Raw genomic sequence first — 24,785 nt, forward strand, 5'->3', positions numbered from 1 at the left:
GGCAGCTCGGGTGGACCCAGCTCTGCCTCCAGGCCCACCGGAGCAGGGCCAGGAGCCTGGAGAGATTCTGGAGCCTCCCATGTGATCCATGATAGACCTTTTTCTTTCAAGAGAAATTTTATTCTATTTTAGGTCTTCTGTGTGGCATATGGAATTTTAAATCCTTGACCAGGGATCAAACCCAAGCCCTCTGCAGTGGAAGTGCAGAGTCTTAACCACTGGCCCACCAGGAAGTCCCTAAAGATTACGTCTCAATATAAAAATGGAAGCGCTAATGAGGATAACTCACTCTTGTCAGCACAGGGAAGAGCCCTGGAGGGATGCCCCCGCACCAGGGACCCGTCTCCAACAGGTGCCCTGCCCTCGGGGCCACGGTGTGGAGGGCCTAGCGGAGCTCTGAACCCCTCCTGCCGTCGTTCATCCCACAAGCGCTGACCGAGTCCTGCCGTGCCGGCAGAAGCTTGTGCCTCCTCCCCTGTGTGTCCAGCAACCCAGCTGGAAGCAGAGGAAGAAGGGGTGTGTCCAGATGACCCACGAGAGAGGGCTGGGTGTGGGGAGGGCGGGCGTTGTGAGGGGGCTGGGAAGCTGCACGGGGCCCGGCCCTGGGGTGGGCCGGCCAGCTGTGGGGACCAAGAGGGGTCAGGAGCCCGCAGAGGGTGGCAGGCTCAGCAGTGAGCCTCCCGAGCCCCAGCAACCCTGCAGCTGTGTCCCGGCATCTTCCCTGCAGCGTCAGGGGGGACGCGGGCGAGGGTCTGGCGCCCGTGCATCCCCCTGGCGCTCAGGGGAGGGGACGCGGGGAAACCTAGATGGAAGGACCAGAGCTGCTGCTGGGGCACCTGGCCCACCCATGAGTCTCCAGAGCTCTTGGTGGGAAGGGAGGAGCCTCAGGAGGATCGCAGCCGGCCTGCAGCCGAGGGCAGCAGCACTGCCCACCTAGGGAGCCCCGCAGGGGAGTGGAGACCCGCGACGGGCACTGTTGGAGCCGCCACAGTGGTGGGGCCAGCCCGCCCCTCTGCCCATGACTGAGGGGGGGCCAGTGTGCAGGCTGCAGCGGCTGAGGCGTGGGTGACGGAGGGCTGGGGAGGCATCTTGGGGGCCTGACAAGCCCTGAACCTGGGCGCGGGACTGGCTGCGGGGTTGGGGGGGACAGGCCGTGACCTGGAGCACTGCCCGGGGCAGACCCAGCTTTTGGAATTTCAGAGCCCATCCCGGGCTGGAGCCAATGACCAGCCTCTGTCCTCTGGTAGCCCAGCCAGACACCAGGCCCAGGCTCCAGGCTCACACTCTGGGCTCCATGGACACACTCCAGGTTCGCGGGCAGAGTCCAGCCTCTGCCCTGTGCCTTCACTCACTAGTCTGCTGGTGACCGTTTCATCAACTGGCTTTTTACAAGCCAGATTAAAACACAACAAAAACAGTAAACTCTCTTTGAAGGACTGGACTTCTCTGTTTTTACATAGACCATTTATTAAGTTAGAAGGCTGAAAGGTACAAACATATCTTACAATCGAAGAGGAATGTGGACCCTGGACCCCAACAGAATGATCTGAAACACAAAGCTCCAAGGACTGTTTCTGCAAACACCCAGCACGGCTCCTCAAACAGGGGTGGGGTGGGGAGCCCACTGGACACGCCTCTCCTCTCCGACACTGAGCAGCAATGACCCGCGAGGCGCCCCAGTCCTGGGCCCGGCAGCCACGGGTGCCGCGCTGAGTGCCTCCCAAGGGGCGGCCTGGACGTGAGCACGGACGTGAGCAGAGCAGCGGGGACAGCAGGGCCGTCGGACGTCTTGAGTCCCCACAGACACAGCCTCCTCTGACCCAGTGAAGCAGCAGGCGTCCACGAGAAAGGACCCCGAGAGCTGGCAGATCTGCAGCCGCCCTGAAGCCAAGACTCCTGTCCTCAGAGGCCCAGGCGGGGGAGGCAGCGATGGGGGTGGTGTGGGACCACTGGGTGGGTGCCCGGGGCTGGGGTCTGGCGTTTGGAGCCGTGCTGCATGTGGTCACCGCGCTGCACTCAGGTCTGTGGCTGCACAATCGTTGGTCTCACGCATCTACAGAGAGCCTGCGGCAAAGGCACCGGTGGTCTGCACCCCCTCTCGCAGGCCTCCCGCCCCCAGGCCATCACGGGAGGAGCCTGGTCAGCTCGCCTGCCGGCCCAGGAGGCAGAGCACAGCGTCGCTGACTGGCATCACACTAAGCCTATGTGGAGGACAGGACTGCAGTCAGTCCTCGCCACCTCGGGTGACCGCCTGGTCCGTCTCCACGTCCCGAGACTGGGAAAGATCTCCAGACAAAGCGGCGACCACGGCTGACTGCCAGTGACCCCATCAGAGCGCGCTCAGTGTTCTCACTCCCACGCCACCCAGCCTGTCCCCATCCTCGGTGTCCACGGCCATACGCAATGCCAGGGTGCACACCACGGGGCACCTCCTGCCTCTCAGGAAGACCTCCCAGTGCCAGCGGTCACCACACTGACCCAGCCTGGGGCCCAGGGCTTCCTACATAAGGTCGGCAGTGAGCCGAGTGCCTAGAGGCCCTTCGACAGACAAGGACAAGGACGGGGTCTGCTTCCAGCACTCCACCTCACTGAGCTCTGCGGCCAGAGCATGTCTGGCGGGGGGTCGGGGGGGCGGCAACCCCTTGGGACAACATGGCACAGAGGGGCGAGGCAGCAGGAAAGACGCAGGGCCTCAGGCTCAGGATGTGGCTGCAGACGCCAGGCTGGGCCAGGGCTCCGCGCACAGGCTGGGCCCCGCGGCGAGGTCTGCCCGGCCCCAGCGAGAGGCCCACGAAGACCACCACGGGGAGGAGACGAGTTTCCCATCTGAAAGTCCTAACCTGACCCACAGCAGCTGTTAGGGGATTCTCTGCCTCACTTTAGTGGGTCTACCCAGCCAGGCAGCATCACGAGACCCCACCCGTCAACCCAGAGGGGGCGCTGCTCCCAGGAGAGCACCCTGGGAGGACGGGCGGCAGGAAGTGGGTGTGCGCACGGGACACGCCGCCTCCACCCTCTGACAGGAGGCGGGAGGAGAGCCACCCCACCCGCCCCGACCACGTCCAGAACGGCTGCAAGAACCAAAACCACATGCATCCCACACGAGGGTGTGGACTGGGCTACACAGACGTCCGAGGAAGGGCTATGCGGGGCGCGTTCACAGGGATCTGCTGGGGATGGTGCTCTGGGGAGCTGGGCGGGCGGGCAGCGAGACGGCAGGTGTGTCTACGACTCCTCGCCCATCTGAAGCAGGGAGTTGATGGCCGCGTCCTTGCTGCCCCGCTGGGCCTCCAGCACGGAGCGGATCACCTCCCGGTCCATGTTGGGAAACATGTCCTGGATGGCCTTCAGGTCCTCCTCACTGCAGCGGGGCTGGGCGCTCACGGCTGGGGGCAGCGCCACGGGCACCACGCCAGGGCTGCACACGGCGGGCATCCCTGCAAGCAGAGGTGGGCTCAGCGGGCAGCACCTCTACCGCAGGGCCCAGGTCTCACCTGAGGTCTCCCCCCCAACACGACCCCAGGGGTCTCCCCCAATACAACCCCAGAGATCTACCCCCCCGACATGACCACAGAGGTTTCCCCCTCAAACATGACCCCAGAGGTCTCCGCAGAGATCTCAGCCCCCAACATTACCTTTCAGACAGGCCAGACGCTTGGGAGAAACAGGGGTGTGCAGACCTCGGCCATTTATACCACGGGGGTCAACCCCTTCCACCACGGCCACACCCAGCTGCCCGCCCCCCTCCCCAGCACCGAGACTCCCCCGCTGCCCCCTCTGCCAGCTCTCCAGGACAGGCCTTCCCAGCTGGATACCCAGTCAGTCAGACCCTGACGAGGAAGGAGACCCACAGGGCGGCCGGCTCAGTGTCCTGGGGGCAGCAGACACCCCGCTCCACATGGGCTCGTCACACTGGCCGCACCCCCTCACTCCCTTGTGGATGCTGAGAACCTCAAGGCATCTCAGCTCCTGGAAGATTCAGACCTGGAGCCACTGGACCCCAAGTCAAAGCTGTGACCCTCTCGTGAGGAAAACAAATGAGCAAAAGGCAAGAGGTGCTACTGAGGACCTGCAGCTCAGGGACAGAGCCCAGGTCAACCATCGCTCTGAAAAGCAGAAAAGGGTTTAAAGCCGTTTGCTTTTAGAAACTCAAAAGCACAGTCACCCAACCAGGCCCGAGAGCTCACATGGCTTCCTTTCCCGTCTGAGCTCAGATGACCTTAAAGGCAGCTCAAACGCGTCCAAACCAAAACCAGCAGAAGGGCCGACAAGCGCTGAGATAAAGGGGTGCCGGCCGCAGGGGTGAGCTGGAACCTGTGCTGGACACACCCACAGCAGGAGTGGGCCTGGCCCCTCCTCCCCTGCCCCCACCCCCGGCCCCCTCCTCCCCTGCCCATCCTGGGTGGCCCCGCTGAGCACCCAGCCACCTGCGCCCACCGCCCGCCAGCCTTTAATCCTGGCCATCCTGAGAGGCGAGAGGTGCTGGGTCCCATATGGGCCCTTGAACCTCGTGAGACCAAGGCCCCAGGTGTTCTGGAGCTAGGCAGGCGCCCACCCGCCACCCTGCACCAGTGGGGAGCAGGAAGGGGACCTGAGACAGGGACGCTGACAGCTTTGCTCGCCAGCTCCCATCATCTGCAGCGTACCCCCCCTCCCCCCACCCTGCATTTCCCATGCTTCTGGAACACTCAACCTTTAGCAGACACCCTGACTCTCCTCAGGCCCCTTCCCCCTGGGGGGTCCAGGGCTGTAACTCCAGTCCTCACTCTTCACCGCGTTCTGCTCAGAAGCTTAGAGGTTTCTCGGGGATGCGGCCACCACCGTGCGCACGGCATCCTCACATCCTTGCCTGTCTCCTGGGCTCTGAGCCTCCTACGCTCGCGTCCCGCCCCATCCTACAGACTGTTCACACCCAGGGGGGCTGCGTCACTTCCAATCAGAGCCAGGGTGGGAACTGACCACAGGCTGACGTGAAGGCGCAGAAATCCAAGAGAAAAGCCAAACCCAACTTGACTCTGCTGCACGATGTGAACTGCTGTCATGAAGGTAAACACTGCCGCGTGTGTGGGAAGGAACGCGACGGACACAGGAGGGCTCCGGCGTGCGGTCCGTCTGTCTGCCCAACAGGACGTGACCTTGTGCTACGGTGACTCGATACTCAGAAATCATGCTTCCCCATCTCCATACAATTCAACTCACCTTCTTTGCACCAACAAGAGAAAAGAGTGATCGTACTCCCTACACGTGCAGGAGAAGTTCTCACGCGACAGCAGACCCCCAGTTTGGGGAGGCTCTCCAGGTACCGCTTGCAGACCAGGCCCAGCCGACACCCCACACACCTCCCTCCTGCTCCGACGCCACCCCAGGAGACGCGCCGCGAGGAGGGCAGACGCACCTGCAATGGGCACATAGCCCACGCCCTGCTGGTACACGGTGGGCATCAGGACCACAGGCTGAGGTGGCACCATCATGGCAGCCGGCAGCGACTGAAAGACATGAAAGATGACCCAGGGGTCACAGCAGCACACACACACACCCAGCCTCGCCGAAAGCGCCTGGGAGGGGACGGCACCAGGCCTGGAGCCCCGCAGGTTGAGGCAGGGACGCGCCCTGTCCCCGTCGTCAGACTGGGGACACCCCTTCACACCGACTCCCCTCAGAATCCTCTGCGGGCAGATGACGACTCGGGTGGAAGGCGTCTGTCGTCAGACCTGTGGAACCATGACTGAGAGGTCATCGATAGATGACGCTGCTCGAGAATATAAACCGAAGAGTAAACTTCAGGCTCAAACCCCTGACGTCTCAGGACGGCCTTTCTCTGGTGACAGTTAGTTAAGTACAGTAACAGCGCTCTGTCCGCATGGAAGCGTCTGCTGAAAGGGCAGGGTGTACCCAGGAGCACACGTGCTGACATGGGAACCCACAGTAAACCGGTCCGGGAGCCCCGGGGCCGGGCAGCGGCCTCACCGTGTAGGACAGCACCAGGTTGATCATGCCCTCCTTGTCGTCGCCCTGCCGCCCGCTCAGGCTGTACCACTCGTCCACCACCTTGCCCTGCTTCAGAGCCTCAGGGATCGTCACGTGTGTCCAGGCGATGCGGTCGTCCATGGAGAAAGCTCGCTGCGGCAGACGGGAGAAGGCGTGTGACCCCAGAGGCTCCAGGGCTCCCCCCCAGGGGGTGCACAGCACGGAGCACCCTCCTCACTCCACTCCTGCGGGTCCACAGGCAGGGAAGAGGGGCTCCAGCGGGCCACCACCATCGCCTGCACCAACCTGCGGGGCCAGGCCCCCACAGACACACACTCCCCGAAGCACGCCTTCCCCTCCCCCTCCACCCCAGGCCCCAGAGGTGAGGCTGGGGGTCAGGAGGAAGGACACAGGAGGGGGGCTGAGACCCAAGGACCGCAGCCTCTCCCAGCCCTGCTGCCCACCCCACCCCAGCACCGCAGCCTCTCCTAGCCCCGCAGCCCACCCCACCCCAAGTCGGCCTCAGGAGGGCTGGGGCACGTGGAGGGCCAGGCTGAGGAAGGCCCCAGGGTGCCTGACACCCCAGGGACACTCAGGAGGCTCCTGCTGTTCACCCACAAAGAGGCCAATACCCACCCAGCCAGGGGCCTGACTGCGTGACCCCCGAGCCACATGCGGACAGCAGTGCCTGGCCTGTGTGGTCAGGCGACGCCCACGCTCTGGACACAGTGGTGACGTGTCTGAGTGTAGGTTCCAGAGACTCTGAGGCAGAGCGCCTGTCACACCACAGCGCCCGGCGTGCACACGCCCGACGTTCCGGAGTGGCCAGGAGCCTGAAGTGCAGTGGCCCGCGCGGTGCCCACCTCATCGAAGATCTCCAGGTAGAAGGAGTCCACGCCCGGGGGCACGGTGCACTGGATGACCTTGTTCCAGCGCGGGTTCTTGGCGCCATTATGGGCCGTGGGCGTCTCGTACACGGCGTAGCCCAGACGTAGGCGGCAGTAGGGGTCCATGCGGGTCATGCCATAGTTCTTCGCCAGCTTGGCCTGAAACAAAGCTGCCGCATGAGACGGGGCTGCAGCTGTCAGCCCAGGGGCCTCCCCACTACCCACGGCTTCCGTGCGCTCTGGGTGCTGACGCACGGGACACGGCCACCACTGTGCTGTCTGCAACCACAGGTCCAGAGTGAGAGAGAAAGGCGCTGGACCAGGAAAGAACATTCCAGAAACTTCCAAAAGCAAACCCTGACTCTGCCACACCAGGAAGTGTGTCTGCAGCCTTGCACTGTACGACAGCTGTGCTCACGTGGTGTGTGCGGCGTGTGAGGCGTCACGAGGAACCCAGGCATGGCTCTGAGTACATGGAATCTATGCAGGTCAAGTGCAAACCTGCCCGGTTTTAGATAATGGCCTTGCGCATCTTCAGACTGTGCTGCCCGTGGGGTCCCAGAGCCCGTTCCGAGGACAACCATGCTCCGGGGCCCAGGAATGAGGAGGCAGTCTGGGCTGGGCCCAGTGTCTCAGGACACACCTGATTCAGGACACACCTGCTGCTGGGAGGGGCTGGGTCCCCACCACTGCTCCTGGGGAGGAGGGTGGAAAGGGCAGGCCGCCCTGTGACAGGCAGAGCCCTGGAGAAGCAGGGGGACGGGGGCCCCGAGAAGCGAGGCCTGGCCAAGGCCTTCCCTGCATCCTCAGACTGTGACCGTGCTGGCCCCTGACCAGGCAGGAATCTCTCAGCAGTGACCGACCCTGCCCAGTGCCCGGGCGGGGGGGGCCAGGAATCCACTCCGAGAGGCTTGATCCCCTGGAGCCCACGCATCACAGCGGCCAGGGCTGGCACCCCAGTTCCTGCTGAGCAACGGACAGACTTCAGGAAGCGCCCTGGGGCCCGAGGGCAGGCCCACAACAGGCAGAGGGAAGAGAACTTTCCATGGTGCTGGAGAAACGCTCTTATCACAGGGGTGAACACGTGTCAGAGATCATAGAAACAAAAGCACATTAATTCAAACCAGTGCGTCCTGACATGTAAATCATACTCAACAGACTTAATTTTTTTAAAAAGCCCCTAGAGCCTGCTGCCTGTGAGACGCCGTCTCTTCCCCCCGAAGGCTCTGCGGAAGCCCCGCCCATCGGGAGCCTCCTTGCACCCCTCCCGTGCCAACACCCCTCAAGCTCTGGAGTGTGCCCGCATCATGCCCCAGAGCCGCCCCTCCACACAGGACTGGCTGGCCCGCCTCAGGACACGTGCTGCATGTCACCGCAGCACCTCCCCCCGAAGTCCTCATCTCTGAGCCTCAGTCACCTGCCTTTCAAGCACCCTCGACTGAACGTGTCCGACGCTGAAGCGTGGCTCTCCTCCCTGCCTGCTCCTGCCGTGATCTCCCCATTCTGGTCACTGCCCACCACCCCCGGTGCCGGCAACAGGCCGTGGGGTCACACACCCTCCTCCTGCCCCAACTCAAGGGCTCCTGAACTGGACTGGTTCCCCCCAGGAGGCCAAATGCGAGGTCTTCCAGCCTTGCCCACGATCTTCCTGACACAGAGCCTGAGGGAGCCCTGGACCCAGCTCAGGACGGGGCGTCTGCTTCCCACTCACCTGCTCCACGCTGCTCGCTGCCCCCCAAACCCCACCCTCGCCCCACCCCAAGGGGCTACGCTCTCCATAGTAGCCCCGGGGCCGCCTGCCGCTGCCCCCCGCCCTCAGCGTCTGCACTTGGCCCCGTGGGCTCTGAGGGCCGCACCCACCTGCACCACGGTGACGCTGAGGCGGCCCACGGTGCCCAGCGCCCCTCCATACTGCAGCTGCTGCGCGGCCTGTGCGTCCAGCTGGATCTGCTGCTGCTGCTGCGTGGGCGTGATGCGCAGGAAGTCCTGGGGCAGCTCTCCGATGTACACCTGCGGGAGCGCGGCGTCAGTGCAGGGCCTCCCACCCGGGCCCGCCTCCCTGCCTGCACCACGCGGGGCCAGGGCTCCAGCCTGCAGGCCCCCGAGGGCCTGTGCTCCCGGGAGCAGGGTGCCCAGCACACGGTGCTCTGTGGAGGCCCAAGCATGTCCCTGCCTGAAGGCAGGTCTCACGCCCTCGCTGGGGCTGCAAGCCGCTCTCAGGCCTCAGACATGCTTGTCCACGTGTTGGCGGTCCCAGCCGCAGACCAGGACCACGGCAAGCACGGCCTCTCCACCGAGAGCTGTTCACGGGTGAAGCCTGAGGCTGGGATGTCAGGAGACTCAGAACAGCCTCTGTGCGGATGCCTCAGGAGAACAGCTCACACTCAGAAGCACCCCGGAGACCACGAAGCCAGAAGACTGACCAGCAGAAGCCCCGGGACCTGGCCCTGAAGAGGGGACGTGACGGGAAGGCGGTGGCTCCCGGGCACACGCCCGCATGTGGAGAGCACGCGGTCTGACGGTGACAACTCCAAGGAGACCACAGGAGACCAAGCTCGGGCCAGCTGGGCTCCGCCGGGGTGGTGAACACGGAGGGATGCCCCCCAGGGCACGCTGCCCACCCCCTGGGTGCTCAGGGACCTGGACCACCCGCCTCTGCTCTCTGCCAGGTGGGGGTGGGGGGGTGCAGGGCCGGGGGGCACAGTGCAGCCAGAGCCCAGGACCCACGACGGAGGCCTGGCTGCTGGGGGGAACTAGGGCCACGGCCCCCCAGCACCCAGAGCACTCACAGACCCCCATGCAGGGCCCCCAAAGGACACGGCGGCTTCAGGGAACACGGGAGAGAAGACCCCGTATGTCACGGTGAGCTCTGGCAACCGTGTTTATGGACAGTGGCCGCCAGGGACCACCAGACGCTGCCAGACGCCAAGGCTCCTGCGGTGCCGAGCAGACGGCACCCGCCTCCCCAGTTCATGGTGCCCCTGGGAGAGCGCCTGCCGCAGCTCACAGCCACCCAAGGGTGCCTGCCAGCTCTGGGGCCCCGCTGCTTCTCTCACAGCATGCTGGCTCTCACCCCAGAACCAGCACCGGTACAGTGAGGAGGGAGCCCCCCGGGAGTCTGATGCCAGTGGCAGGACAGACGGGAACCAGGGAGGAGCACAGGGGCCTTTCTGACGGGCACTCTCCCCACTGTCCCCCCACGGTCTGTTCCTTGTGGACACCAGGCTCCGCTCCACGTCCCCCAACTCCACTGCTGCGAGGCTCAGTGCAGGGCGGGCGGGCCCAGGCACCCCGGAGCCCGCGTTGCCAGGAGAGGCTCAGCACCTTCCTTCGCTCCCCAAGGCGCTGTGGGGCGCATCTCCTGGGCGGTGGCGCAGCTGAGCGGGCCCCAGGATGGGCCTCAGGAGGCAGGCCACTCATGACACTCTGCGGGCTGCACCCCTCGGGAGGGGCTGAGGCGCCTGGGATACGCCAGTTCCCATTTCCACGGCACCAAGACCAGACCCCGTGTGCCCGCAATGCACCCGCCCAGAGCCCTCGGCCCGCTTGCTGCCGGCTGCCCACAGTCCTGCCCCAGCCTGCCCGGTGCTCGTCTTCAGCCCTGACTCCCCATGATTACGCCCCGGGGTTGAGCACAGCCCACCCCCGCCCGCTGCCCTTCAGAGCGGCCGCCCACCCAGCCCTGAGGACCCCGGGGGAACAGGCCGTGCGGGGCCAGAGCGACAGTCAGGAACGGCCACTCCCCTCCTCCACAGTCCGTGTGCCTGCCGTGAGCCAACTCCCGGGGCTGTGCGCCCCCTTCACCGTCCTCAGGCCTGGGTGGGAGGCGGGGGGGGTCGTCACAGCTGAGGGCTGGTGGAGCAGCATGGAACCCAGAGACTCCTGGTCCAGGCAGCTGCCCACCTGCAGGTGCCTGGGGACTCCTGCCCTCAGCTCGCCTGCCAGCCACCGCGGGAGGCTGAGGCCTGAGTCAGCGGCGGGCCAGGGCAGGCCCTGGGGGCTCCCTGCCCGGGGGTGGTCTGGCCCCACTGGCCAGACAGCAGCCTCAGAGGCCCGTGGGGAGGAGTGAGCCACACATTCGGCCCAATGCACCCCACCCCCGGGAGGTCACAGGACGTGCCCGCTGAGGCCTGAGACTCCCACCGTCACCACCTGGATCACTGCAGCCACGGGGTGGGTCTCCGCACCGGTAACCCTCCCTGCCCAACCCACCCTCCTCCTGCCTCAAGGAAAGCGAAGGAAAAACCTGGAAGCCACCAGAGGGAAGGCAGGTACCACCGGCGCCTCTGAACCCGGCCGAGGAGGGGGCGGCTCCCAAAGGGCTCCATGGAGCCCCCAGCCCTGTCCTCTGCCAGGTGTCACTGCGAACAGCTCCGTCCTTCCCAGACGCCAGCTCTCCTCCCGTTCCTATCCTGCAGGCCGCCCCAACTTTCTAAACGGCCCAGACTCGCACAGGCCATTGAAGCCCAAGCGTCTGGCTGTCCCAGCCCTGCGGACAGTCCACGAGCCCCAGACAGGGGACCGAGAGGCGGCATTAACTGAGCACAAGGCCGCCAGAGGGCCAGCGAGAGACACCAGCGGCCAAACGAGAACCAGACCGCGCCGCTGACGGGACAGCGAGAGGCTCCTGGGGGCTCGGCCAGGAGCTCCAGTGCTTCTCACGCCGCTCTGGACCTGGCGCGACTGACACGGGGCACCCCGTCCACACCCCAGCAAACCGGCCGCTGCAGGCTGCGGGGCCCAGGGCCGGGCGGACCGGCGCGGCACTGACAGGTCTTAGCTCCACCGTATGTGTGCATCGTCACGGCCAGATGCTGGGCAATCACAGCTCCCGCGGGGTTCGTATCACAATAGAAGACAGGCAATCGCACAAGGTCCCACTGCTGCCCGAGGGCAGATGGCATGGCCAGCTGAGGTGGCCTTGGGAGAAGATGCCACCTCTGCAGAGACCTGAAGGCAGGAAGGGGTGGCACGCAGGACCTGGGGAGGACGGGGCACAGGCCTGGCTGGGAGCCCGGGGGGCAGCTCTAGGGCCGGTGGGGAGGTGGCCAGAGCCGGGCAAGCCAGGGAGGGCAGGAGCATAGAGGACGGACGGGCGCAAGGCTCTGACTCGGAGACGAGCGGGGAGGGGCCGCACGCACAGCAGGCTCTGCCTGCGGCCTGGCCCAGGGGTGACAGCAGAGACCCGCTGGGCAGGGGAGGCGGGTGTGGAGGTGCCCAGGCTGAGAAGGAACTGACTCTGGGTCTGCTCAGAAGGCAGAGCCGCGGGAGAGCCTGTGGTTGTGCGGGAGGTTCTGGTGGGAGCCCCAAGGGGACTGGGGCTGCCGCTTGAGATGACAGGAATGCCAGGGAGGGTCCCAGGGAAGGAAGGAAATTCCCGTGAAGACGGAGCCTCCAACAGGGAGGGACGTCACCCGTGTCCACAGCTGCAGCCATTTTCAGAGGCTCCAGAACAAACCCCAGAGAAATCACCACAGGGCCCCCACCCGAGTCCCCATTCCCTCCTGCTCACTCCCGCGCCCCACAAAGTGCAGGTGGATTCTGGGCCCCAGGGCCTGCCCACTGTCGAAAGGCAGCAGCCCCTGCTGCGCCCCACCGCCACCCCGCCCCGGCTCCTGTGCGCCCCGGCAGCACAATCGGCAGGGGAGGGGGCGGGGGGCAGGTGGACTGGGGGGTGGGCGTGCAGGGCCAGCAGCCTCGAGCTGAGCTGTGGGCCACACCTCCCATGGGCCGGGGGTGGGGGGAAGGACGCGCAGACGCAGGCAGAGGCGCCAGAGCAGAGGGGGTCTGACGCCGACGCCACCAACACGGGCACCTTCACACCCTGAGAGAAGGGTACCGTGAGCTCAAGAGTCCCAGACACCACACAGACCTTTCAGGAACCAGAGAAAGCAGGACGAACAAGTCCATCAGGACAAGTACCAGCTCATCAAAATAACACGGCTCCTGGGAGGAAAGCAGAGGTCACCGAGGCCACCTGCTGCCCAGGAGGAGGGCTGTTACAGTGACGGAGCTGAGAGCCCCCAGGGCCGCACGGTGACGCTCCCAGGAGGGCTGCAAAGAGGAGGGAAGGACGACATGTTTTCCAAACCTCCAGAGAGCGAAAATGGAACTTACCTGGGTTTGATGACTCCAACAGAAGGCAAGGAGAGAAAGAGAAGAAAAGCAGGCAAATAAAAGCACAAAAAAAAGTGCTGGGAACAAAGAGCGTGTGTAACTGTGCACAAAAAACCAACACGTTCCCGTCGAAGGGTGAAAACTTGACAGTCGAGTGCGTGCTGTTGATGGCAGACCCACCTGACACACAGATTCAGAAAGAGTGACTCCAAGAACGAAAACCCATCAGGCAGACACTCCCTGAAAGAAAGCTGGCGTCCCCTCATCGCAACAAACCAAACAAGAAAGGCCTGTACACGGCCAGCAGGGTCACCACACGCAACAAGGTCTGACTCACAGGAAGACAGGGCCCTTCTCAGCCCGGAAGCGCTCCTAACTCAGCTGCAGAGAATCCAGAGCAGAGCTCATGGGGCCTGGGGAATCAGGCCATGGGCCAGCTGGGCGGAGAAGCCACCCCTCGCCCAGGACTTGGGCCAGAGGGACGGACTCACCCGGCGAGAACGGGCCATCTGAGCAAGAAGGGAGGTCAAGCCAGTCTCCAATGGAGAGAGAAAGCCACGCACCAGCCCGAAGAGAAAAACCACTCCTCCCTTTGAATACTGCAAATGACAGAGCAAGAACTGAGCCTGCATCTTGCCTTCCATACAGACTGCACTTAAGGACAAGCAGAGAGCACTCACCTACACTACCAGGCCCGCCAAAACCAAGCAATAAAACTCAAACACAACTCTTTGCCACCCCTGGTGGGTCACAGGTTCAGCAACAGTGATCAGTTCATGCAAGGCTGATGAGGACCTGGCCATCACAGGCCACGTGGTGTCACCCCACAGCTCGCCCTCAGGCCTCACGAGGGAAAAGACAGAAAAGGGCTGCGCTGACCAGCCAGCATCTCCAAAAGCTGGATGAGTGGCCCTCATTGCTCCCGTCGGCCTGGAGTCTGTGGGCACACAGCACAGCTCAGCCTCCGACCAAGCCTGACCGCTGCCCGCCGAGCTGGCCAGTAGCACAGGGGTCTGCAGCGACACATGCCACAAACCTCCTCTGACCCCCACACAGTTACTCCCGTGGGTGCCCTCCAGTGCTTTCTAATCCTCTGTGGACCAGACGGAAGCACAGGGTGGAGAAGGTAGTCAGAAGGGAAACGCCAGCACTGCTGAGTGGGCAGACAGCACAGGGCAGGCAACCCTCAGTGGCCATTCAGGGAAAACTATCATGAAGACGCAAAAACCACGTCTTCTGGAATTTAAGTCAATTCCGAGCCCCTCAGGCTCCCTACTCAGGGACAGAGGGAATCCCCCCAAGTGGGCGGGCCCACTTTTGCCTTCACGTGCCTGGGGACCCTGCCCATCCGTCCTTCACCAGGCCTGGGAGGAGAGAGTCAGACTTCAGAGTCGGCCCGGATCCCCTGATCAGTGACCCTGGGCTGAGGCTGAACACTGCCTGTCCTGTGTGGGCCGGACTGGGAATCCTGGCAGAGGGCTGACCCTCAGGCGTGCCACCCAGCCAGGGCCGGCACGGGAAGCCCCGGCTGGTCTAGCGGTTCTGCCACAAGCCCACCGTCCGCGGTCCTCCACTGCACCAGGCACATACAGGACAGCACGTGGGGGCGCAGGCAACACCAAGTCCATGCGTCCTGGCAAGGGAAGAGGTCTCCGCCAGCCTCTGGTAACTGCAAAAGGAAGGGCTCCTTGACGCCGATAACTGGAGGGAAAGCCTCTACAAGTGCAGTCCACCCACAGGGGGTGGGCTGGTGGGGAGACGTGCAACGAGAGGATATGTACCAGGCAAAAGCTCTACAAAAAACAGAAAGCACACTCTAGTGCCCCCCCGCCCTCTGGCACAGGCACCCCGACTCAGGACCCCCCGCCCTCCTCTCCCCACCCTCTCCAGCTCTGCTTTCCACGCTCCCCCTCCCTCAAGTCTCGGTCAGACGTGCTTCCTCCACAACCCTTACTCACCCCATGCCCCGGCCCAGGGAGGCTACTGCTCACCCCGATTCCAATTCAGACCTGCAGGCCCAGCCCTGGCTCCTCTGCAAACCTCACGGCAGCGTCAGTGAGCCATGCTGCACAAGATGCCGAGGCCAGTGGGCCCAAGGGCCCTGAGCCCCCAGCCGCTCTGGCCCAGACCGACACTCGCGGCGTGAGCTCGGCTCCTGAGGAGCACCCCACAGACACCTGCCAGTCCGTGTGCGGGGCCCACGAGCCCCGGACAAGAGAACGTGCCAGTCGTCTGGGTCACTGGGGCCTCAACGGCACAGGCCTCACATCCGGACACCCTCTGCCGCCTGGGCCTGTCACAGCCCTACCTCAGCGCAGGGCCAATGTCCCTCTGGACGACAGGAGGGCCCGCCTTCACCACACGCTCCCCTCACCTGGGTCCGAGCAGGCCCATATATGTCTGCCTGTGGATCCTGCCTGATGAAGGCACGGAGCTCCCAACAGGTCTGACCCGGGACAGAACGGACACCCGCCCCCGCCCCAGGGGAGCGACAATGATCTGCTCCCCGAGCTTCTCTGATGAGCCACTCATGGAGAATGGAGGAAGTGCTGATGCTCAGCCGGCTCCAAGTCACCATGTGCAGTGAAGACGGAGACATGAAGTCAGGGGCCAGAAACCAGCCTACAGACTCTGGGACCTTTCCACACCCACATCTGTCACGAAGTCCTGTTATGTCCATGTCCCATTCAAATGCTCAGGAAGAGCACCTGTGCCCAACAGGCTTCCAAAAAAACCTGCCTTCCACAAACACAGAAAGACGTCGTGTGGATGGATTCTTCTTTGGTTGGGAGAGACACAGACAAGATCTGTCCACTCTGACAGGGAAGATGAGGAGCCCGGGGCTGCGGGGACTTCCCTGGTGAAGCCACATCAAAGCATTAACCAGAACCTTGTCCCAACTCAAGGCCCTGATTGTGATTAAAACAAACAAACAAACCTCACGGCTCATGGTCAGGCACCTCAACCCAGTCCGAACGGGAGCTGGAGACGAATCCCCAGGAGCCCGAGTCTTGCTCTTGGACAAGGACACAGTAGCCGCGGGAGACAGGGCTCCAGGGCCGGGGGCGGAAGGGGACTCCCAGCTCAGGACCCCTCATGTGTTACCAAAAAAACGGAGGGACACAGCCGCGCCTGGACCCTCCTTCATCCAAGCGCTGTCCGGGTGCCCCTCCGCCTCCTTCCGGGTACTCAGCGGGTGCCGATCCTCCCCAACTCGGGGGTCTCGCCGGTGGGGGCGGGGCCTCCTCCTCCCGGGGAACCAACGGGCACCGACCCTCCCCCATCCTGGGGAGCCGCCGGGGGCCGACCGTCCCCGACCCCGGGGACGCAACGGCGCCGACCCTCCTCTTCCCGGGGAACCAGCGGGTGCCGACCCTCCCCCGCCCCGGGGAACCAGCGGGCGCCGACCCTCCCCCACCCCAGGGACGCAACGGGCGCCGACTCTCCTCCTGGGGACGTAACAGCGCCGACCCTCCTCTTCCCGAGGAACCAACCGGTGCCGAGCCTCCCCCATCCCGGGGACCCAGCGGGTGCCCACCCATCCCGGGGGCCCGCTGGTGGGTGCGGGTCCTCCTCTTCCCGGGGAACCAACGGGCGCCGACCCTCCCCCGCCTAGGGGACCCAGTGAGCGTGAGGCCTCCTCCTTCCGGGGACCCGCACGGTGCGCGGCCTCTCCCTCCCGGGGACTCCCTTCCGCTCGCACGGAGGCTGGTGTCGGGCCCTCCCTGTGCCCAAAGGCCGCGGAGCCCGCCCCCACCGGAGCCTACCGGCCCGCGCTGCGTGCTGACGGTGGTCGCCATGGTTCGGCCGGCCCCGCGTCTAGCCCACCAACAGCTGACAGAGACGCAACCCGACGGCGGTCCCCCGAGGCCGCAGCCGCCTCAGTCAGCTGACGGCGGCCCCGCCCCCGCCCGGCCCTGACGCAGGCGCAGTGCGTCCTGCCGCTTCCGGCTTCTCGCGCAGGCGCGCGCGCTCCCGCCGGGCGCCTGCGCAGTTGCACCCCTCCACCGCCACCCCGCGCTGCGGCCCCGTGAAATGGCTCCCGAGCCGGCAGTGTGCGCTTGCGCGGCGGGGCGGGGCTGGCAGTGGGACGCGACTGGCGGGTGCGGGTTTTGACTGGAGCCGCCGCGGCTGCAGCTGATTCGTGCCCCGGCTGCGCCTCGCGAGTGGCTAGCGTGACCCGGTTCGGCCGCGGCCTTCCGAGTGTTCGGGCAATGAGGCCGCGCGATGCCCCTACTGCCCACTGGCTCCTCGGCACTGTCTGCCCGACGCTGCTGGACGGGCCGTCTCTGGAGTCTCCACAGCTTTGCGCTTTTCCGTCCGAGGCGGCTTCCCTGGGCCTGGTGTTATGCTGTCGACACAGGCGGTCTCCAGGCAGCAGCACGAGACTATATAACCCCAATCCTATAAGCCGCTGGCCACTCCAGTCAGTCGCGTGGACCCCCCGCCAGTGGCCACCCTCTCCCACCCGAGCTGGAACGCCGCTGCCCCCTCGCGTCACAGACTCAGCCGCCCTCCAGTCGCCTCTCCTTCCAGATGGGAAGTATTAAGAAGCTTCCAGATGGCACCCAATCCACAGCGAGACCCCGCGTCCTTAAACCTTACCCGGAATCACCTTGTAGGTGATTCCCCAATCCTGTAAGCCCCAGTCGTATAAGGGGTGCCCCTGTGCGTCCCCAGGGTGTGTGGTCTTACTGGTCTACAAACCAGTAAGAATCCCAGCTTGTCGAGTTGCATGTGTGTTCCTGGTGGCCTGCCTGGAGGGCGCCGTCACACCCGAGGCTTGAACCGTCCTTTCCATGGTGTGTACCTCCCAGAGCCTTCAGAAGTAGCCAGCCCACTGCGCGGTCTTTGCAATCCCGCATTTGCCCAAGCGACTAGATACCCCCTCGCCCGGCGTCTCATGCCACCGCTGGTGATAATTTTAGGAATCGGGATGTCCCTGATTGACAGGCTCCTGGTACTCGATTTCCCTGGGCAAGGATTTTATCCACACACTCATCAAATAGACGTGCACCTGAAGGCCAGCATCCTGTTTAGAGCCTGTTTTCTGGGGTCGCTTCTGGTGGCAGTTATAGTATCAGTCAGGGTCCCAGCAAGAAACAGTCGGTGTTCTTAGGAAGATCACTGGAGAGATTTCAGCAAATGTCCCGCTTACCAAGAAAGGGCAGAGTTAAGTGGGAAAGCAAAGCATGAGGGACTTTTAGTCTCAGGGAGCTGCCACTACTCCTAGCCTGGAAAGGACAGAGAGGGAGGGAGCAGAGGTCAGGGAAAGAGGCTTCCTCAGCGGACAGTGAGGTCACTGCCAACCACAGGCTTGTGGGAGGGGCCTGGGGACACGAACACCTGGCCTCTGTCCTCCCATCTGATCTGTACAGTGTCTGCCTTCAAGCAGACCAAGAGATCCATTCTGTAGATAAAGACACAAAAGAGAAAGGTGGAGAGGATCTGGGAGGCCAGATAGAGACTATTTTACACGTGTCTAAATATCCTCAACAGTGGGTGGGAAGGAGAAAGTGGGAGGAATGGAGAGAGTAGCTTGGAAAAATATACACTAACATATGCAAAATAGACAGCCAGAGGGAATTTGATGTATGACTCAAATTGAGGAACTTCAACTGGGGATCTGTGACCACCTAGAGGGGTGGGATGGGGTGGGAGGTGGGAGGGAGGCTCAAGGAGGGAAACTAGGTATACCAACACAATATTGTAATTATCCTTCAATTAAAAATAAATTAAATACCCTCAATAACCAGGGGACACAGTTTTGTAAAACATCATTGAAAAGAGTGACAACAGAATAGATGAGATGAAACTTATGAAACTTTTATGAGTGTTAAGGAAAAATAATAAAATTTTATTAAAACACATTAAGACCTAAATAAGTTGGGAAGCTATATACCGTATCCATGGATAGAAAGGCTCAATGTCAGAAATATGTCAATTGTCCCCCAAATTGCCCTATAAAAGAAATTGTCATTAAAGAATTGTCATTAAAATCCCTACAGGGTTTTTTTTTTTTTTTTTTAAGAAATTTAGCAAGCTGATTCTAGAATCTATATAGAAGGACAAAGGCTGGATGTTAGCCAAAACACTCTAGGAGAAGGAAGAGGAGAAGCTGGAGACAGGAGACTGTTCCAGGAGATGTCAAATGTATTCTAAAACTATAGTAATTGAGCCTATGACATAGATATGGGGATAGACAAGTTCACCAATGGAACAAAATAGAAAAACTTGACTTATGAGGGTGTTGGCCCTGCTGAGCAGTGTCTTCTAGTACATGTACTAAACAGTTGGCTGTACTTGGGGAAAAAACTTGACATTCGACCCCTACCTTATGCTGAACAAAAAAGCAATTTCTGATGGAGTCGATGCAGTGAATATTGGATGAATTCAGTATCTATGCCATGTTTGTAAAGGATAAAAGCAGAAAAGGCTGCCACTTTGCCTCTGATAGATCTGGGAAGGTTTGAACAGGAGTTGAAGTGTCGGGAGAGAACACAGGAGGAAAGGAGAGACACTCGGTAAGACAAACACGAAGACAAGGTGTTCATCAGACCAGCACCACCTGGCCACCAGTGCACTGACCACATTTCCTTGAGAAAGACAGAGGGAGCTGATGGGCAGAAAAAATGAGAGTTAGGTGGGCCAGAAAAGGGGGTTCAACCCTAGGGTGGGCATGAGAACCAAAGCATTATTAATAGTAAGTTGTCATCATGGAGCTTTACAGAGTGAAGTTGCGGGCTGTAGAGGTGGGCAGAGAAGACGTCTCTGGCAGGAGAACTGAAGAGGGGACAGAGCTGGAGGGCGGGGTCCAGCCAAGTGTATTTCTGTAGAAACTGTCGACTGTGAAGGGAATTCTAAACGCCAGCTGCTTCACCTAACTGCCTACATTTGCTCAGAGAGCCAACACTAATCCAGGGCCGCAACCCTGTATGTCACCTCAATGATGACATCAGCCTGTGGAATCCTCATTGTGCCCAGTCCATCCATGTTGTTATGGCAGGTAAGCTCTCCTTGTCCTTCTGTGTCCAGGTTTTAACTCATAATGGCACCCACGGGCCCCAGTATTCATGGGGCGTCCCGATGTCCCAAGAGCCCCACATGGTGTTTTGTATATCTTTGGGTGGATTCTTGAGCAAGAGTGAAGATAAATAACACCTTTGCATGCTTCGTGGGTGCCAGGTGTTGATCTAAGTGCTCAGCATGTTTCATCTATTCAGTCTACAATGCAGTCCCAAGGGGCACATGCATTTGTTATCTGCCTGACAAAGGATCACAGGCAAGTGAAGGATGAAAGTGTTTACTGTTGTCTAACACCAACGAATAATTAATATCCACAATGTAGAAGCCTGTGCCATCACTTCATGGCAAATAGATGGGCAAACAATGGAAACAGTGAAAGACTTTATTTTCTTGGGCTCCAAAACCACTGCAGATGGTGACTGCAGCCATGAAATTAAAAGACGCTTGCTCCTTGGAAGAAAAATTATGACCAATCTAGATATTAAAAAGCAGAGACATTACTTTACCAACAAAGGTCCATCTAGTCAAAGCTATGGATTTCCCCGTAGTCGTGTATGGATGTGAGAGTTGGACTATAAAGGAGGCTGAGCACCAAAAAAATGATGCCTGCAAACTGTGGTGCCGGAGAAGACTCTTGAGAGTCCCCTGGACTGCAAGGAGATCCAACCAGTCCATCCTAAAGGAAATCAGTCCTGGGTGTTCACTGGAGGGACTTTTGCTGAAGCTGAAACTCCAATACTTTGGCCACCTGATGCAAAGAACTGATTAATTGGAAAAGACCCTGCTTCTGGGAAAGATTGAAGATAGGAGGAGAAGGGGAAAACAGAAGTAAATGGTTGGATGGCATCACCAACGCGATAGACGTGAGTTTGTGTAGGCTCCAGGAGTTGGTGATGGACAGGAAAGCCTGGCATGCTACAGTCCATGGGGTTTCAAAGAGTCAGACACAACTGAGTGACTGAACTGAACTGAACACCAATGAATAATTAATATCCACAATATAGAAACAACTCCCATAAATGGCAAAGAAACAGACTAGATGACAAACCTAGACAGCATATTAAAAAGCAAGAGACATTACATTGCCAACAAAGGTCCATATAGTCAAAGCTATGATTTTTCCAGTAGTCATGTATGGATGTGACAGTTGGACCATAAAGAAGGCTTAGCACCAAAGAAATGATGCCTGCAAACTGTGGTGCCGGAGAAGATTCTTGAGAGTCCCTTGGACTGCAAGGAGATCCAACCAGTCCATCCTAAAGAAAATCAACCCCGAATAGTCATTATAAGGACTGATGATGATGCCCAAGCTCCAATACTTTGGCCACCTTATGCGAAGAGCTGATTCATTCAAAAAGACCCTGATGCTGGGAAAGATTGAGGGCAGGAAGAGAAGGGTGACAGAGGATGAGATGGTTGGATGGCATCCCTGACTCAGTGAATGTGAGTTTGAGCAAACTCCGGGAGATGGTGAAGGGCAGGGAAGCCTGTCCGTCTGTAGTCCACGGGGTCGCAAAGAGCTGGACATGACTGAGCGACTGAACAACAAGATGATAGACAGACAGATGTTGTGAATTCAAGGAGGGGAAGCCCAAAGGCTTAACAGGTATGGGAAAGGGCTCTCAGACTCGCAGCGAGTGAGAGAAGTAAACCAGTGATTAGACACCACCTTATATCTGTCAGAAGAGTAACCTTTAGTGGGGAGGGAGACCAAGGGCAGGTGAAAACTGAGCGAGGGCAGCAGGTAGGAGTCAGCCTGGCAGAGGCGCTCTGGGGCTTAGCAAACTAGACACAACCAGGAGTGCTCTCCTGAGCTTCTGTTCTGGAACCTTCTCACGCTGACCCACAGGGACGCACTCAAGGCTGTTTGCTGCGTAGTTGTTTGTGCAGCAGAGCTGGCAGCCTAATTGCCCGTCGTCAGGGGAATCCGATCCACGCACACTCTGGGTGCAGCCCAACAGGGAGAAACGGTAAGGTGGATGTCTGTAGAGCAGCTCGTATGAATGTTTAAAATCCACACAAAATAATTAAGCAGCAGTTTTCAAGACACAGGACATCAGGCAACCTAGGTCAGTGGTCCCTGTGGGATAGGGACCCTAGGATGGCTCTGTTCACTGCCCGGAGAGACAACGCAGACTGCCACACCAGGAGGGTGACCGAGGGGCAGAGCAGGGTCTCCCTGGGTTGAGGGGACTTGGCCAGGGTCCGAGGAGGTGAGGCAGGCTGGCATTTGCAGAGCGGAATTCCTGCAGAGAAGGGACTGCTGTCTGCAGAGGCTCCCCTAGAGCCTTCAACTGAGTTCAGACCAGAGCATGCACGGGATGAATGCCAAGAACGAGAGCATCGCCTGAAAGAGCTATAGAAATCGTACTGTTCGCCGCGCAGGGCCACGCACGGTTCCTGTTGGCACAAGTCAGAGTAAGAAGTCACGTAACCGACAGAACACTGAGTATGTGAAAGGTTCTGCCTTGAGACTGCCAGGGACGCACTGGGTTGTTTTCAGCTGGCAGAGGGACGCGCCTATCAAGAGGACATAGAAATCCTGAAAGTTTATTTAGCTAGTTGTAGCACTTTAGCATGCTTGAAGCAAAACCAGAGAGAACTGTGGGGACAGAGACAAACGCACAGCCACCCAGGGGGCTTTCAACACCCTCCGCTCCACATCCAGTGGGACAGAGAGAAGCCTGGTAAAGGGATGAGTGATGAGGCGGCTTCCAGACAGCGGGATGTTCCAGGCAGCCGGATCTGACCGACACCTCTAGAAAACTGCACCCAAGAACAGCAGAATATACATCTTTATCAATAAGTGGACACTGAACGGGGCTTCCCTCGCGGCTCCTGCAGGGTTCCATCCCTGGGTCAGGAAGATCCCCTGGATGAGGGCATGGCAACCCACTCCAGTACTCTTGCCTAGAGAATCCCATGCACAGAGGAGCCTGGTGGGCTACAGTTCATGGGGTCGCAAAGAGTTGGACACAACTGAGCAACTAACACTTTCACTTTCACACTGAACAGTTACCAAGATAGACCACATTCTGGGCCAGAAAACAGTCTAAAATGACGTAGGTCACACAAAGTGTATTCTCTGACCGAGACATGCGCAGATCTACAGTGCGGGTCGGCCCTGGTCTCCAGGGCTGCCATTTCACTGAGAAGGGGAGACAGGTGGGTTCTGACCTGGGCTCCGAACCACTGGCAGCATTACCTGGTGAAAATAAAAGAGCACCTACCTAAGAAACCGGTCCATCCTGAAGGAAATCAACCCTGAATAGTCACTGGAGGGACTATTGCTGAAGCTGAAGCTCCAGTACTTTGGCCACCTGATGGGAAGAGCCAACTCATTGGAAAAGACCCTGATGCTGGGAAAGATTGAAGGCAGGAGGAGAAGGGGACGACAGAGGGCAAGATGGTTGGATGGCATCACCGACTCAATGGAGCATGAGTTTGAGCAAGCTCTGGGAGATGGTGAAGGACGGGGAAGCCTGGTGTGCTGCAGTCCATGGGGTCGCCAAGAGTCAGACATGACTTAGCGACTGAACGATGACAACAACATATGGTCCAGCTAGACCCACAAATTACTGTTTTTTTATGTGTGCCAAGGGTATGTCCTAAGGATGATTAACGTATCGAGCTCGGTATGCAAGGTGTGAGTCTTAGGCCACCATTGCTTTCCTGTTGGGGGGCACGTCCCATGCTTCTGTTGAATGGTTTTGTTGCTAAGCAAACCTGTTTGGTTTTGTGGTTAAGCAAACCTGTTTTCTTGACTGATCATTAACCTGGAGGGGTCTCCCATATTGTTTCTGTCTCTGTAAACAGAATTTACCATTTAATCACCTGTAAACAGAATTTACCACTTAATCACCCACTTCGCCCCCTTGCTCGGGCCCTGTGGAATTCAGCACAGACTCTGTCTGGCAGCCCAGCCGAGGCTGCTAGGGGCGGGGTCTGTGGAGAGGACGACCCCGCTCTTCAGGGTCTCATCCTGCTCCCAACGTCAGGACTTCCCCAGGGTCCAGACTCACAGAGATGGTCCCTCACCTCCTTCGTGGTCAAAGACTCATCTCTGTGTCCCTACTGTGTGCCAGCATCTGCATCTTCTATACGGAAAAGGAACAACCCCAGTCATCTCAGGAACTGGACGCGGCCTGGCCGTCCTTGGGGAAGTCCTCAGGCCCCTGGCTGCGCCTGGAGGTCCGTGTCCCTGAATGGACGCCCAGGTGGGCGAGCCACCCAGCTCGCAGTGTCTGCAGGGTGCGGTTTCACAAAAGAAGCCGCTTGTACATACCCACCGGTAACCCGCGCGAGGGCACGCCACAGGCATTAGTCACCTGAGAGCAAGATTCAGGCCGGGGTAAGAAATTGCAACCATGACCTTTAAGGTGTGCACAATACAGACTTTCTGCTGTGACAGCCACCACACCCAGGGAGCCTGTGTGTCTGCAGACCTGGGGGGTCTTCCTACGGCCCTGCCAACCCGGGGCGTGGCCCCCGCAGGGTGGAGCGGTATGTGGGGGGGGGGGGCTGGTCACACGCAGGTCAGTCCTGCCAGGCTGGGGAGGAGAAGGGAGCTGCCAGACACTTCTCCCATCCGGGCTGGACTCGTTCATGGCACTCACCACACTCTCTATCCAGAGAACAGAGGTCCTGGGGAAGGTCTTTCCTACTCGGTGTTAACTCCTAGTTTAATTCCTAGTCGGAATTAAAGGAAGAGGGAGGGAGAGATTCTGGCAGGCAGGCAGCAATCCTTCAGGACCCCAGCGCCCCCCCACCGTCGTGCCCACTGGCCCC

The 24,785-nt window shown here is 60.4% G+C and overlaps 1 protein-coding gene across 2 annotated transcripts; it reads right to left on the minus strand.

Annotated features, from left to right (window-relative positions):
- Nucleotides 1-1,447: 1,447 nt before the first annotated feature.
- LOC122431043 (toll interacting protein) lies at nt 1,448-16,894 on the minus strand. Of its 2 annotated transcripts, XM_043452084.1 has the most exons (6): nt 16,739-16,894; nt 8,715-8,864; nt 6,831-7,013; nt 5,968-6,120; nt 5,396-5,486; nt 1,448-3,437 (listed from the first exon to the last, which is right to left on the minus strand). In XM_043452084.1, the coding sequence occupies exons 1-6, from the start codon at nt 16,769-16,771 to the stop codon at nt 3,226-3,228; spliced, it is 822 nt and encodes a 273-aa protein (XP_043308019.1). In that variant the 5' UTR covers nt 16,772-16,894; the 3' UTR covers nt 1,448-3,225. The 2 variants fall into 2 exon arrangements, with proteins under 2 accessions (XP_043308019.1, XP_043308020.1); XM_043452085.1 differs by lacking the exons at nt 5,396-5,486; nt 5,968-6,120; nt 6,831-7,013 and having other exon boundaries at nt 3,381-3,437.
- Between the last annotated feature and the right edge of the window lie 7,891 nt (nt 16,895-24,785).

The sequence above is a fragment of the Cervus canadensis genome, chromosome 29 (genome assembly GCF_019320065.1).
Source record: "Cervus canadensis isolate Bull #8, Minnesota chromosome 29, ASM1932006v1, whole genome shotgun sequence".
Lineage (NCBI taxonomy): Eukaryota > Metazoa > Chordata > Mammalia > Artiodactyla > Cervidae > Cervus > Cervus canadensis.

Excerpts from the sequence above, each read along its gene's own strand:
- LOC122431043 (XM_043452084.1), bottom strand. The coding sequence starts at position 16,771 with ATGGCGACCACCGTCAGCACGCAGCGCGGGCCG. Across the intron at positions 8,865-16,738 it reads TCAGCACGCAGCGCGGGCCG|GTGTACATCGGAGAGCTGCC; the intron begins GTAGGCTCCGGT and ends GCGCTCCCGCAG. Across the intron at positions 5,487-5,967 it reads ACCTGGTGCTGTCCTACACG|TCGCTGCCGGCTGCCATGAT; the intron begins GTGAGGCCGCTG and ends CATGTCTTTCAG.